Consider the following 13585-nt stretch of genomic DNA (forward strand, 5'->3'; position numbering starts at 1 on the left):
CTGAACACCTGCCTGTGCTCAAGCAGCAGCTGGGGAGGGTGTCCTCCTATCCCCACCTACTCCCTGGTCAGGAGGAAAAGACTTTGCCAGGAGAATGTATAGTGGGTGGAACATATCTACTCCTTCCTTCCCACCACACACCCCTGCCCTCCACTTTCCAAATACTGGAAGGGAAATTCAGGTTCCAAGTGAGACACGCCCCAAAACGCCTGCACACGCAGAACACACACACACACACCCTCTCCTTAGAAGATGTGGCTGAGCAGGAAGGGGGCTGGGCCAGAGCACAGGTGAGGGCATGGAGGGCTTCTCTGCTTGCCCTGAGCCGGGGCTCCGGACACACATGTGGAAACACACAGACACGTGCACACATCTGCTTCAGAGGCTAGGGGTGGAAGTATGGGCTTGGGTCCCAGCCCTGGGGGCACGGGAAACCGTTCAGGAGACCCTGGGAGAGAGGGGGGTCTGTACATTTGGTCGCTGATGTGGGTTTTGCCCAGATTAAAAAACAAATCCCAGTCAGCTCCAAATTCCTGTCCGTCAGATGCAGGCTTTTGGATATGTGTATGAGATTGTGCAGAACTATAAGGGCCAAGTTTGCGTATAGCTGTGTAAAAGTGTGTGGACCTGAGATGTGTTAATATATAGATGTCACACGTTAGTTTTATGGCCACATAGAACACGCACCTCTCTGATTTTGCCTGTGTGACAACACGTTTGGAAGTGTGAGACACTGCTCAAAAGACACCAGCAAGTATACTCGCCTCTCTGATGTATGCTAACCCAAATGTACTAAGCTTTGAGTATGACTGTGCCCAGGTTGGGTCTATGTGGCTGTAGCTTCGATGGCTCAACACCTCCAATCCTGCCCAGAGGCAGAGGCTGAGCCTGGGGTCCAGACTCACGTGTGTGGTCCTCATGGTGTATTGGGGGCCCTACCCGCTTCTTCTTTTCTATTTCCCCACCCACCGCCAGCTTCCCTCCACTCCCCAACCCCATGCCACCCTTTCTCCATCTTGGGGGTCATAGATCCTAAGCCATAAAATAAATTTTATTCCAAAATAACAAAATAAATAATCTACTGTACACGATCTGAAAAGAAAGACGCTCTAACTGCTCAGACAGGTGCTGCGGCCCAGATCCCAGCTGAGGGAGACCCTGAGTCCACCCAGGCCTCCCGAGGGGGCCGGTGAAGGGGACCCCACACCCCCCTAGAGAGGGCAAGAGGGAGAGAACCGCTGAGGGCTTGGGGGGAAGATGGGGATGGGTGGGCGAACTGCAGCACTTGTTAAATTAAAGAAACAAACTAGAAGCACAAAAATGGAGGAGCAGAGGGGAGGAGCAGGTCCAGTGTTCCCAGGCCCCCAGATCTGGGGGGAAACCGTTTCCATTTTTAGCTGCTGGACCCTCCCAAGCCCTTTCCCCCATGTCCAAACTGAGTCCAACTGCTCACGTCACTGACTCTAACTAGAGAGGATGGGAGTGTGCTGTGTAAGGGAGGGGAGAATCCCAAATGCCCTGGAGGCAGAGTTCTTGCCTCCTTGCTCTGGGCAAGGGTGAGGGGGCACCATGCACCCTCCTTGTGTCCTCTCGCCAGGCCCCTGCTTGTTATTGCTTGAAGCCCCATAGTTCTATGCCCATGGGGCAGGTGGGGAGGCAGGAGAAGGGCAGCGGAAGGATCCAGGGTTGTGACTAGATGCCAGGGATGGAGAGTGGAGGGGTCTGTGTGAGCCAGAAGCCTGGTGCCCTGGGTCTGAGGACGCCAGTCCCCCCCTCACTGCCGGCTGGCCTCAGCCTCCACTTTCACGCTGCTCCTTCGACCTTCCACCAGAGCAGGATGGGGTCCTGGGGCAGGGCATCGGTCCAGCAGCCCCTCCTCGAACTCTGCAGGGAGAAGCGGTAGGTTAGGAGGCTGCGGGATGGACGCTGCAGACAGAGCGGGGCTGAGAACAGAGGCAGGGGTAGAGAAGGCTGCGAAGATGAGCTTGATTTCCTGACTCCTGCCCACCTCTGGTCTAGGGGGCGGTTCCATACCCGTGTGTGTGCCCCCCTCCCCTTGCTGGCTGTGTGTAGCTCTCTGTCTCTGGATGTGTCTCTCTCTTTCTGTCTCTCCCGCCTCCGTTCTGCTGGAATTTCTGGTTCTGTCAGGAGCTGTGGGGGCGGCTTGGCTCTGACCTCTCCCCCTCCCCCCTTCCCAGGCTCTGCTGCCCCCGCTTATCCCTGGCCTCCTCTCAGGGCAGCCCCCCAATCCTACCATGCCCCCCAGGGTTCTTAGAAGCCAAAACAGGGGGGACACAGGAAGCCAGCCTCCCAGCTCCTCCCCCAAGAAGAGCCCCCCTGTCAGTCCCCACCCCCAGTTCCCACCCACACACAGTTTAAAAATACCAAGCTAGGGTTGGTGGCTTTGTCTGCTGCGTCACTCTGAGCCCAGCCGATGCCCGGCCCTCTGCCGGCCTCCTTGCCTACTCCCGCTTCCCCCATCCACACACAAAGCATCCCCCTCTGGGCTCCTCCAATTCCAAGCTGGCAACCCTACCCCAACTCCTGGCCTGCTCCACCCTCCTGCGTCGGTAGAAGTTCCATCCAAACTTCCCTTCTTGGTGGCTCTCCTCTTCCTGCTCCCCTTCGTTCCCCATTCTCTGTCCCCCTGCTCCCCAAGCTCGCCATTCACAGACGTCCACTTGGGGTTAGACCCTCCCCACTGGGAACAGCCCTGCAGGGTTCCCCCCTCCTCAACCCAAGGCCTGGTTAGCTGGAGCCCCACCACGCTACTGCCCCGAGGACACCAGGACTGCTGTGCGGGGCCTGGGCGGCAGGGGTGCTTGGGGATGGCACTGCTGGCTGCCTCACCTGCGAGAGGTGGCTTTGCGGGCACACAGGGGCTGAGGCGGCCCACGCGGTCGTGGGAGACGAGGCGGGCTAGCCGCAGCCCCTCGTCCATCAGCGTCTGCTGCAGGATGTGGCGGCTCCACAGCCCATGGGCTGGCAACGCCAGAGGCAGGTCAGCAGGGGGCGGCGTCAGCCTTGGGCACGACCCCACAGCTGTGGGCAGGGGCACGGGTCAGGTAGGGGGCCGCAGTCAATGGAACCCTCACCCTCAACCACACAGCCAGCTCCACGGGCCCAGGCCCATTCGCTCCCGCCCAGCCAGGCCTCCCAGCCCTGTGCCAGGCAGTGGCCTCCTGGCGCCCTCCTCCCACACCTTTCCCCCACCCCCGCCCCCTCAGTGAGACGCACTCTGACGCACACTCACCCTGCAAGTGTCCATCCAGGCTCTCCCCGGACAGGCTGGCGCTGTCTTCCTCCAGGCTGGGGCGGTATGGGTGTGCATAGGACTCAGGGCCTGGGGGAGGCTGCTGGATTTCAGAGTGACTTTGTTCTCCAACCTGTGGATGCCCCAAATGGGGAAATGAGGACTGGCAAGAGAGGGGGCTGGGGAAGATGCCCTAACCTCCTATATGTACCCTAGCAAACCTACCTCTTGTTTCAGTTTCTTCAGTGGGGGGCCTCCCAGTTCTTCAGGGTGGAGCCTGCAAAGATGGAGAGAAACAAGGAGGGTGAGGCTGGGGAGGGACACATGGTGGACAGGACACAGAATCTGGTGGGGAACATGCATTATTCCCAGGATCTGGAAAGATGAAGGGTAAGCAGCAGTCCCCAGCTCAAGCACTATTGTTGTGGGGGGCAGAAGGGACCTGAGAGGGATGGGAGGTGGGGCCAGACCTAGGCAAGTGGACTTGGCCAAAAGCAGGGGCACGCAGGCAGGTGGGAAGCAGGCCTACAGGCACCTGAACTGGAGGTCAGGACGTGACCCATCTCCTTGGCGGGATTCTGATCTAGGGAGAACCTGGAGAAGGGGGTCTCACCTGGAGCCCTTCAAGGAGGACAGGTAGGTGCTCTCTCGGGCCACTTGGCGGGACAGGGAGAAGAGTTCCACCCTTCGCAGTAAAAGAGTGTTGTCCCTCATGCAAAACTGGGCAGCAGCCTCGTTGATGGTCAGCTGTGGAGAGGACCGCCAGAGCAGTCAGAATCCTAACTGGCCCACCACCTTGCCCAGACCTCCTCACTCCCCTTCACCACCAGAGAAATAAGGCTTATCCATCAGATGTTTGCTTGGGTTTTGACATCATGCAGGAGCTTTCTGAGGAAGGAAAACAGAGGTCAGCACCCACAGCTTCCTAGGAATGCCTGAGGCCTCCTCCACTCCTGGGGCGTCCTGAGCGGCGTGAGGCTGGACAGCCGGGCTCTTGCCTGTGTCTCTGCTTCCCCCTTAGTTGAGGGAAGCACTGCAACAACTGAAGTTGGTAGGGGAGGGGATCAGGGCCTGGGGTCCTCACCTCATGCAGGCTCAGCTGCTTGCCCTCCCGCCGCTTGGAGTCAAAGCGGCCATAGATGATGCTGTATTTGCGTATCTCCTCTTCCTTCTGGCTGTCATTATCGTCCATCTCAAAGATGTGGCCCACGCTCCGTGCCAGCTTCTTGTTCAGCTTCAGCAGGGAAGTTACCTCCCCAGCATCCCCCCTTGGGAAGCTTCGGAAGATCCTCTCCACGCTCTCCACCACCATGCGTACCATCTCTGGCTCCAGTCGATCCGGACCACCACCAGCCCCAGCTGCTGCCAGCCCCCCAGCCCCAGTCCCCTCAGGGACTCCTCCCCCTGCAGGTGGGGAGAACGGGGGTGAGCCAGCCTCCTCTTCTCCTCCTGCCCCAACATCAGACTCTGGAGTGCTCCGGCCTGGCCAGATCCGGGGGTCCCCTGCCCCAGGTCCCCCAGACAATGGCGACAGCTTCTCTCCGAGTTCAAGGGGGCTCTTAGGGCTAAAACTGCGGGCACTGCCCGCCTTCTCCCCTGGGCTGCCATGCCCGTTGCTCATGCTCCCTTTCCGGGTCCCTGCAGTTTCAGAGATCTTGAAGAGTGGAATGCTGGAAACGGGCACGGCGGGCACTGGCTGGCTGAAGAGCCCTGGATTGGTGGCCCACTCTCTCAGTGCCTTCTGTAGGCGTCGGACATGGAGGGGCTTGGTGGCCATGCCCACGAGGGCCATGATCTCCAGGAACTCCTCCTCACCCGCCTCACACAGTTGCTGCACGTCGTCCCCTCCCTGCTGGATGAAGGTCTCATAGTAGGAAAGGAGATTGGCGCGCTGCAGGACCCGGTACAGCTGCAGCTCCCCCAGTGTCCGAGGCAGGGCCATGGCTCGGGCACTGGGCCTGAGAAGGAGGCGCACAAAGGGTGGGGGGGCAGTCAGTGCAAGTTCCCTTGCTGGGTACCAACCCACACTCACAACTGTTTTCTCTTTCCTGCCTGTTTCTCGTCCCCTCTTTCAAATGCTCTCTCTACCCAGACCTGAACACAGACTAGGAGAATCAGGCACTGCTCAGAGGCACAGCCATGCCAGTGCTATCCCAGACTGGCCGCAAGTACCAAAAGCCAGATCAGTTTTTGCCAAAGTCAAAGGCTCCAAGCCCCCGTCCTCAGCTTTTACTTTTCTGGCCTGGGGCAAGGAGACCTTGAGCACTGAGGCCAGCCAGCACACCCCTGGGATGGCTGGACCAACCTCTCTTCCAGAACACAGTCCTCACCTTCCACCCTAAACACCTAGCAGTCTCAACATTACACAAGTTAACTTCGCACACTGAGGTGAATGCAGGACCCCCATCCTCCCTGCAGTGGACACCTAGGACCACTATGGGCCAGCTTTATTCCCTGATGGCATCCTGCTCATGTGGCTGAGAGGCAGGGGTGTGGCCCCTACCCCTGCCCTTTTCCACTCAGTGAGCTAGGCAGAACATCCTCTGCTCCCCTTTTCCCACCCCTGCTCAGCTTTTCCCACGGATTAGGCATTCTTTGCCCACTCTTGCGCTCTCTCCCCAGGACCTCCCCTGCCTTCCAGACTGCCCAGTGCACCTCAGTTGGCCCCTCTCCCAGCAGTGACCTTCCCACCTGCTCCATAGGTAAGCCCATCCCTTCAGCTCGGGCACGGGAGAGAGGAGGAGTGCCTCAATTGTTCTGCTTCGGGGCCCGGTCCGCCCCCACACACTCCCACAGTGCTACCGTCTGTGGGCGAACACCGCCGGGGGGCTCCCGCCTATCCTTCTCTCCCTCATTTTCCACCCTCGTCTTCAAGGGTTGTGTGGGTGCGACTCAAGACCCCTTGAGGGAGGGGCCGCACAACGAACCCCCCCCCCCCCCGCAAGCCACAGAAATGGAAAGAGACGCCTAAGGCATGCCCCGCTTCTGCAGAGCTCCTTTGATGCTCTGTTGGTTCAAAGGCGCCGGCTTCTCCCGGACCCCGGAGCCGCGCGCTCCGTGCCGACGACGGACTGAGCCAGCTGAGTGGCCCTCCCCCGGCACTGTTGCCAGCTAAAGCTCCAGGGCTTCCCCTAGCGCTTGGGAGCCTCCACATTCTTTGCAGGGGGCTCACATGCCAGGTCATGCGCACAAAATAAACGGGCGATGGAGAATTAGGTACTGCTCTTTCACATCCAGCTTCATCAGCTTCCTGCCTGCTCCCAGGGCCCCTAATTCGAAGACGCACCCCCTTTCCGTCAGTCTCCACCCCCCACCCCCGTCCCGCTTCCCCTCGTCCTCTGCTCGACCTCCGCCCTCCGGACCCCTTTCCCGAGTCCAGCTCCACCCATCTCCACTCCCCGGCGCTTCCCTTTGCCCACTAACTTGAGTCTGGGCTGCGGGGTCCGGCGGGCGCTGTCCCCTCCGCCCGGCGGCTGCTCGGCTGTGGGGGAGGGAGCTCTGTGCATGGACGGCTGCAGACCACCGGGGATGCCCCTCTCGGTGCCCAGAGCTCAGCGCCTGCCGCGCGCTGCTCTCTTCCGGGCGCGCGAGGCCGTGTCCGCCGCTGTCCGGGCTCCGTCCCTCCCTCCACGTCTCCTCTCTTCGAGCCTCCGCGCCTCTGTCTGTGCCTCTGCCCCCCCCACCTCCCCGGCTGCGCTTGCCGCCTCTCCGCGCCTCCGCCCCCGCAGGACGCACGGGGAGCGAGGCCCGGCGCAGCTCTGGCTGCCTGGCGGGCGGAGGGCGTGGGCCGAGCCGGGGGCGGAGGCCGGGGGCGGGGGGCGGGCGCCCGGGCCTCTCCGCGGGCCTCAGGACGCCGCGGCGGAGAGATTGAGAGAGGCGGAGACTGGGGGGAGGGGGTGTGGAGCAGGAGGCGGGGGCGGGGACTCGGAGCCTGGGCGCCGAGTTGGGGACTGAGGTGACCGACGCTAGGCTGTGGAAGGCGGGCTTGGGGATCCGGCGGGCGGGGCGAGGTCGCTCCGTGCCGCCCACGCCGGATGCACAGCCGGCCTTCTCCGCGCCCACGTACCCACGTGAGAGCCCAGCCGGCGACATTCTTACTCCCACCCCCTTCCCCTCCGAGCGGAGAGCGGAATTTCACAACCACGCACAGGTACACAAAGACTCAGAAGCGCACGGACGGGCACAGGCGTCTAAACTACGCGGACGCCTGCCTGCAGACACTCGGGCTTCGCGGTGCTGTACTTGTGAATGTTAGGAGCGAGCCCGTAAAAGTTGTTGGAGACTCGGGGTGCACGGCTCCTTTCGCGCGTGCATGTGATTCCCATAGGGTGTGCACTTCAGGCAGGTCTGTGAGCGTGGGGCTCCTCAGGAATCTTTTACATATCCTCGCGCTGTTCCCCAGCCCCAAAAGGAGTTATTTGAAGAGGCCGTTCTCGGAAACCCAGGCGTCCTCCCATCCCTGCCCTAAGTTCCCGTCGAAGTTTGGCGAACAGGAATGGGCGGGGCTTACTAGAAGCTACCACTTAGGCGCGCGGCGATTAGTCGCGTCGGGTTTTGTTAGCGCTTAGGTCAGGCTGGGGTGGGAGGGGTACCCCGCCTTCCTCTATTCGTCGCACCCTATTTGCTGAGGCCCCAGGGACCTGCTCCTGGGGAATTGTGTGGCAAGCCTGGGAGAAAGAAGATACCCTTTCTAGGGATGTCTATTAGGGCACTTTGCCCGCAAGAGTCTAGTGGAAGATGGGCAAGGGCCGGCTGCATCCAACGTGTCTCCCTACCGAGGAGTAGGAGGGAGGAGCTCCTTCGAGGAGCCTAGCCCCTCCCCGCAACCCACCCCCCTCCCCGCTTTGTTTCTCCCAGCCCCATCTGGTTCCCATTACACTCCCGCCCACGCCTGGGAGGGCGGACGGGCGGGGGCTCTGAGCGCCCGGCCCTGTGGCTCTAGGCCCCGAGGAAATGAAGGAGGTTGGGGGAGAGGCGGCGGGAAGCGAGCGGACTGGCCAGAAGCAAGGTTCCCCCTAGTCCGAAACCTCACCCCCGCCCGCCATTCCGCACTTCTGAGTGGGTGGCGTGGGCCAGGGCTGGTTATACATTCCGGCCTGGTGAGGGGACCGTTAGGCCTCCGGTGGGAACCGGAGAGGAGGGGGTGCATCACTGGGGGGAATTTCGGTAGCCAAGATTGTCTTCTCCATGCCATTAAGCCCCAAACACGGGGGTGGGGAGTGATAGAAATGAGCTGAGTCCTCGGTCCCGAAACTGGAGGGTGCGGCTACACGGGGTCCCTTCGGGCTCACTCCCCGGGGGCACTCCCGACCCCTCTTAAGTGTGTGGGCGCCCCTCCCCCCTCTCCTCTCCGGTTATTTTAGAGCCTTGGCTGCCAGCGGCTGGCCCCGGGTTTCCACGTGCCTCCGCCCTCCCTCTGCCCACGCTCCCCGTGACGCACATCCTCCGCCCACGCAGCCTCTGCTCGAGGCGTCCCCCTCCCTCCCACCCGGGCCCCCTTGGGGTGGTGCTGAGCCCCCGGATCCGGAGGGAGACGCTGGCCCGCCCGGGGAAGAGGGCGGAATAGGGCGTGAAGCAAGGGGGCGGTAACCAACTGGGCTCATGGCAATTGGGTCCCGGCCCAGGAAAGAGCACGGTGGAGGAGCCAAATCTGGGGCCTCAGCTGCACGGTACTGGGGCCGGTACTAGGCCAGAGAGGGACGAGGAGCGAAAAATCCCACGCACTGGGCCAGCCCACTCCCCTAGGGGTCAGAAGGAATCTGTTTGGGTGCGGACGTGTATCTGAGAGTGAAACTCCCGAGTGTTTGTATCTTTGTTTCTCAGGGTTGTCGTGAGGTTCAAATGAGAGGGTGTATATGAAAACTTTGTAAATTGTGAAGTGTTAATAAGCAGATTTAAGACGCTATTGCCAGTTTGTGCCTCTGTACCCTGAGATTATGTATTTATACGTTTCTTTACATCTAGTTGTGTGTGTCTCTGTCTCTCTCTAGGTTTGTGAGCCCCTCTGTGTGGATTTAAAAATATGTACATTTAAAAAATCATTGACTTGTCAAGCCCCACCAGAGGCCGAGATGCCCCCGCAGCCGGAGCTGCTGAGATGTCTGTTCTTCGCTTCCCTCCCACTCCTACCACCTCCAACTCCCCTCCTACTCCCTTCCGTTGACAACAAGGAATTTCCAGCCTTTAGCAAATGGAGAGAAACAGAGACAAAGAGACCAAGACTATGAGAAACTACGGAAAAACAATAAAGATAAGAGACAGGTGGGGGAGAGGCTGACAAAAAGGGGGTGCGACAAATTAAAAACCTTAATTTCTTCTTTTTCTCGTTGAGCCCCGTTTTCCCCAGTGTGGCTCAAGCCCACTTCCCTTCCTGACTCACCTGCTTCCCTCCCCTCTCCTTCCACGTCGGTGTTCTCAGAGGCTCACAGAGCTGAGCAACGGATCCCATTTAATCAAGGATTAGTTTAATGCTACACTGATCACTTCCAGGAAGGGAAACGATCCTCAGTCCCCATTTTCCAAGAACAGAGGAAAAGATTGTGAAGAAAGTGGGTGGAAGAGGAGTGTAGAAATTGCCAACCAGAGGGATTGTCATTCCTAGGCATGAGTAGATTTTCATCCAGCAGATTGCACTGCTCACTGACCCCCCACCCCAAGTTTTCACCAGACCAAAGCCAGCTCATACAGCAAGATCTGGCTCAAATGTCACCTTCCTGGTCCCTCTCCTTCTTGTGCCTCCTCTAGGCAGAATTAATTCCTCCCATCCCTTAGTGGCCCCAAGGCTCTTTGTATACGTTTCAGTTATAGTTGCTTGTTTCACCTTTAGCCTGGGACCTCTCCTAATCTGGTCTCTGGTGGGCCCTCTGAAATGAGTGAGTTGATGATGCTATTTCCAGGCCTGAGCAGCTTTGAAAAGGGCAATTGACACAGATTTTACTCCAGAGGGGGCTGAACCTGGGCAGAACTGTTCAAGTGGAGACAATTGTTTTCTATGTCTCCTTCCTTTAAGCTTAAAGTTTCCAGCGGGTCTCACAAGTCTGGTGCCTTGGCCTTCTAAAATGTCCACTACTCTGGCAAATTAATTCATACCCAGGTGCTAAAGGTAAAACTGAAATCCTTGCTGGTAACAGAAAAATATGAATATAAAGTAATGATCCTCTTTTCTTTTCTCTTTCGTTAACATGTTAGAATTGTAGTCTTCAGAGGAGTACTGTACTTCAGTTTTGTCATCTTGCCAGGGATGCTTCACCTCTCAAAGACAAATAATCCTGACTTCTGCCTTTAAGGAACTCATAGACTAGTGGGGGAGGTAGACACGATTACAATGTAGTGCCATAATAGGGGTACAAACAATGATAGAAGTATAGGGGGCAAGTGATGTCTTCTGCTTGGAGTTGTGAGGGACTGGTTTAAACAGGCATCCAAAGGAGGTGATGATGCAGCCTAGGATTTGAAGTGTAAATAGATTTCCAGGAAGAAGGGACAGTCAAATCAGAGAGAGCAGAATTTAAATTTACGTGGAAGTATGAAACAATGATATGTTTGAGAACCTAGAAATTGTTCTAGGTTCTAGAGCCCAGGGAGGTGTACAAGGCCATTTCATTAAGAATATTAGAGACCAGTGCTTCTCAAACTATAGTAAAGGACCAATTTTTAAAACAATTTCCAGGGACTTCCCTGGTGGCACAGTGGTTAGGAATCCGCCTGCCAGTGCAGAGGACACGGGTTCGATCCCTGGTCTGGGAAGATCCCACATGCTGCGGAGCAACTAAGCTCGTGCGCCACAACTACTTGAGCCTGCGCTCTAGAGCCCGCGAGCCACAACTACTGAAGCCCACTCACCTAGAGCCCGTGCTCTCAACAAGAGAAGCCACCCATGAGAAGCCCAGGAACCACAACGAAGAGTAGCCCCCGCTCGCAGCAACTAGAGAAAAGCCCGTGCGCAGCGACAAAGACCCAAGGCAGCCAAAAATGTAAAAAAATAATAAATAAATAAAAATTCATTTTAAAAAACCCCAACAATTTCCAATCACGGTAGAGTCCACTACTCTATAAAATACACTAAAAGTGAATTATTAGAAAAAATGAAATAAAATCCCATTTTTATTAAATTCAATAAATATAAAATTTCTCTGTCAAATTCCTATCAAAGTTTCTAAATGCCTACACTTAATTTCTGAAATTGTTTCATTGCAGATTGGTCACAAACTTTGAGTAGCACTGTTGTAGTTACAATTTTTTTATGTTTTAGGTCATATAAGGGCAATGGACTTCATCACAGGAGATACCATGGAAAAATAAAGACTTGGTAACATGGGAGTGACATGGTCAGATATGCATTTAGGAGTAGTGTAGAGGAAGGGTTTTATGGCTGCAAAAACAGCAAGGAGGCCAGCTTGAAGGAAACTAAAGTGGTCCAAGAGAGCAATGGTAAGGTGCTAGACTAAATCACTGGCGTGGGATGGAGAGGAAAGGACAGATTCAAAGGATAGTCAGCAGGTAAAATCAATAGGACTTGATGATTGGCTAAAGGGTTGGGGGAAGAGAAGAGTTTAGGGTGACTCTTGGGCTTCTAGCTTGGGTGATTGAGTAAATGGAATGGAGCATCTTCAGATATTTACTGTCTGCAGTCTTTTTCCTAAATTGAGAAAGTTATGAAAACCAAAATTTTTAATTTCTCATTTGACCACAGAACCTAATCTGACCTGAACTTATTTTGTGGCAGACCACCTAAACTTACATGAGGTTATTTATAGTTTCATTTATCCCACTTTCATTTATACCCATGTGGATCTTCATATCTCTTGTTGCAGAAATATTAATTTGTTTATGAGGTGCTGTCCCAGACCCCATTAGGATTGCTGCCTTATATATTGTATATGTATCATATTACATTTCTAAAATCCAAAATTCTGAAACACATTTACTATCCAGATTTTCTACCCCATTTACTCATCAGTCTTGGCCTGAGTTCTTTTGGCTATTTGCATAAATCAGATCCGCCTGCAGGTAATGAATAATCATTGCATTGTGTGCTGTGGAGTCTGAAGATGATTCTCAAAGTGTTTTGAGCAGTGTCCTTATTATTAAAACAAGGCTAAAAGCTTCTTGAGTGTCTACCTGGAAGTGACAGAACTCATTTGGATGATAAGGTGTGATGTGTTTATGGACAACCAGTCTCTTTACTGTACACTTTGTTTACACATTTGAACAGCCAGTGGCAGTCCAGTGGTTAGGACTCAGTGCTTTCACTGCCAGATCCCGGGTTCAGTCCCGGTGGGGGAACTAAGATCCCGCAAGCCACGCAGCACAGCCAAAACCAAAACCAAACCAAACCAAAACAAAACAAAACAGTGGTCAGTGATCCTCTGGAATTAGTTCCCCTGTTCTCTGGACTTTGTTCAAAACCAAAGAGCAAGCTCTGGATGCTGAGAATTTGGGACCTGGTGGAAAATGAAGTGTGTGTATGGGTGTGGGTGTGGCTGTGTGTGGGTGTGTGGGTGTATAAATTATTTTTTAAAACAGTTTTAGACTTGCAGAAAAATTGAGAAGATAGTACAGAGAGTTCCTATGTACCCCACATCCAGTTTCCCCTATTATTATCATATATTAGTATGGTGCATTTGCCACCTTAATGAACCAGTGTTGATACATTATTATTTTTTTTTAATTATTTATTTTATTTATTTACTTTTGGCTTCATTGGGTCTTTGTTGCTGCATGCAGGCTTTCTCTAGTTGCGGCAAGTGGGGGCTACTCTTTGTTGCGGTGCGCAGGCTTCTCATTGCGGTGGCTTCTCTTGTGGAGCACGGGCTCTAGGCGTGCGGGCTTCAGTAGCTGTGGCACACAGGCTCAGTAGTTGTGGCTCACGGGCTCTAGAGCGCAGGCTCAGTAGTCTTGGCGCACGGGCTTAGTTGCTCTGTGGCCTGTAGGATCTTCCTGGAGCAGGGCTCGAACCTGTGTCCTCTGCACTGTCAAGCGGATTCTTAACCACTGTGCCACTAGGGAAGTCCCTGATACATTATTATTAACTAAAAGTCTATAGTTTACTCAGATTTCCTTAGTTTTTACCTAATTTTTTTCTGTTCCAGGATCCCATACATGATACCATATTATATTTGGTTTCCATGTCTCCTTAGGCTCCTCTTGGCTGTTAGTGTCTCAGATTTTCCTTGTTTATGATGACCACGAGGCGTACTGGTCAGGTATTTTGTAGGTTGCCTCTCTCTTTTTTTTGGCCGTGCCGCACACGGCTTGCGGGATCTTAGTTCCCCACCCAGGGATTGAACTCCTGTCCTCAAAGGTGGAAGCGCCAAGTCCTAACCACCGGAC

The 13585-nt window shown here is 55.4% G+C and overlaps 1 protein-coding gene across 1 annotated transcript; it reads right to left on the bottom strand.

Moving 5' to 3' along the window:
- Positions 1 to 61: 61 nt before the first annotated feature.
- Positions 62 to 7418, bottom strand: NAB2 (NGFI-A binding protein 2). Its single transcript, XM_079936639.1, has 7 exons — positions 6677 to 7418; positions 4338 to 5211; positions 3867 to 4000; positions 3479 to 3530; positions 3254 to 3386; positions 2851 to 3042; positions 62 to 1884 (listed from the first exon to the last, which is right to left on the bottom strand). The coding sequence occupies exons 1-7, from the start codon at positions 6757 to 6759 to the stop codon at positions 1775 to 1777; spliced, it is 1578 nt and encodes a 525-aa protein (XP_079792765.1). The 5' UTR covers positions 6760 to 7418; the 3' UTR covers positions 62 to 1774.
- Between the last annotated feature and the right edge of the window lie 6167 nt (positions 7419 to 13585).

This window comes from Stenella coeruleoalba (assembly GCF_951394435.1).
Source record: "Stenella coeruleoalba genome assembly, chromosome: 11".
NCBI classification, from domain to species: Eukaryota; Metazoa; Chordata; class Mammalia; order Artiodactyla; family Delphinidae; genus Stenella; species Stenella coeruleoalba.

Coding starts and splice junctions, on each gene's coding strand:
- NAB2 (XM_079936639.1), bottom strand. CDS start 6,759: ATGCACAGAGCTCCCTCCCCCACAGCCGAGCAGCCGCCGGGCGGAGGG. Junction 3,387..3,478: donor TGAAGAAACTGAAACAAGAG/GTAGGTTTGCTA, acceptor GGGCATCCACAG/GTTGGAGAACAAAGTCACTC. Junction 3,043..3,253: donor CCTGGATGGACACTTGCAGG/GTGAGTGTGCGT, acceptor CCCTGCCCACAG/CTGTGGGGTCGTGCCCAAGG.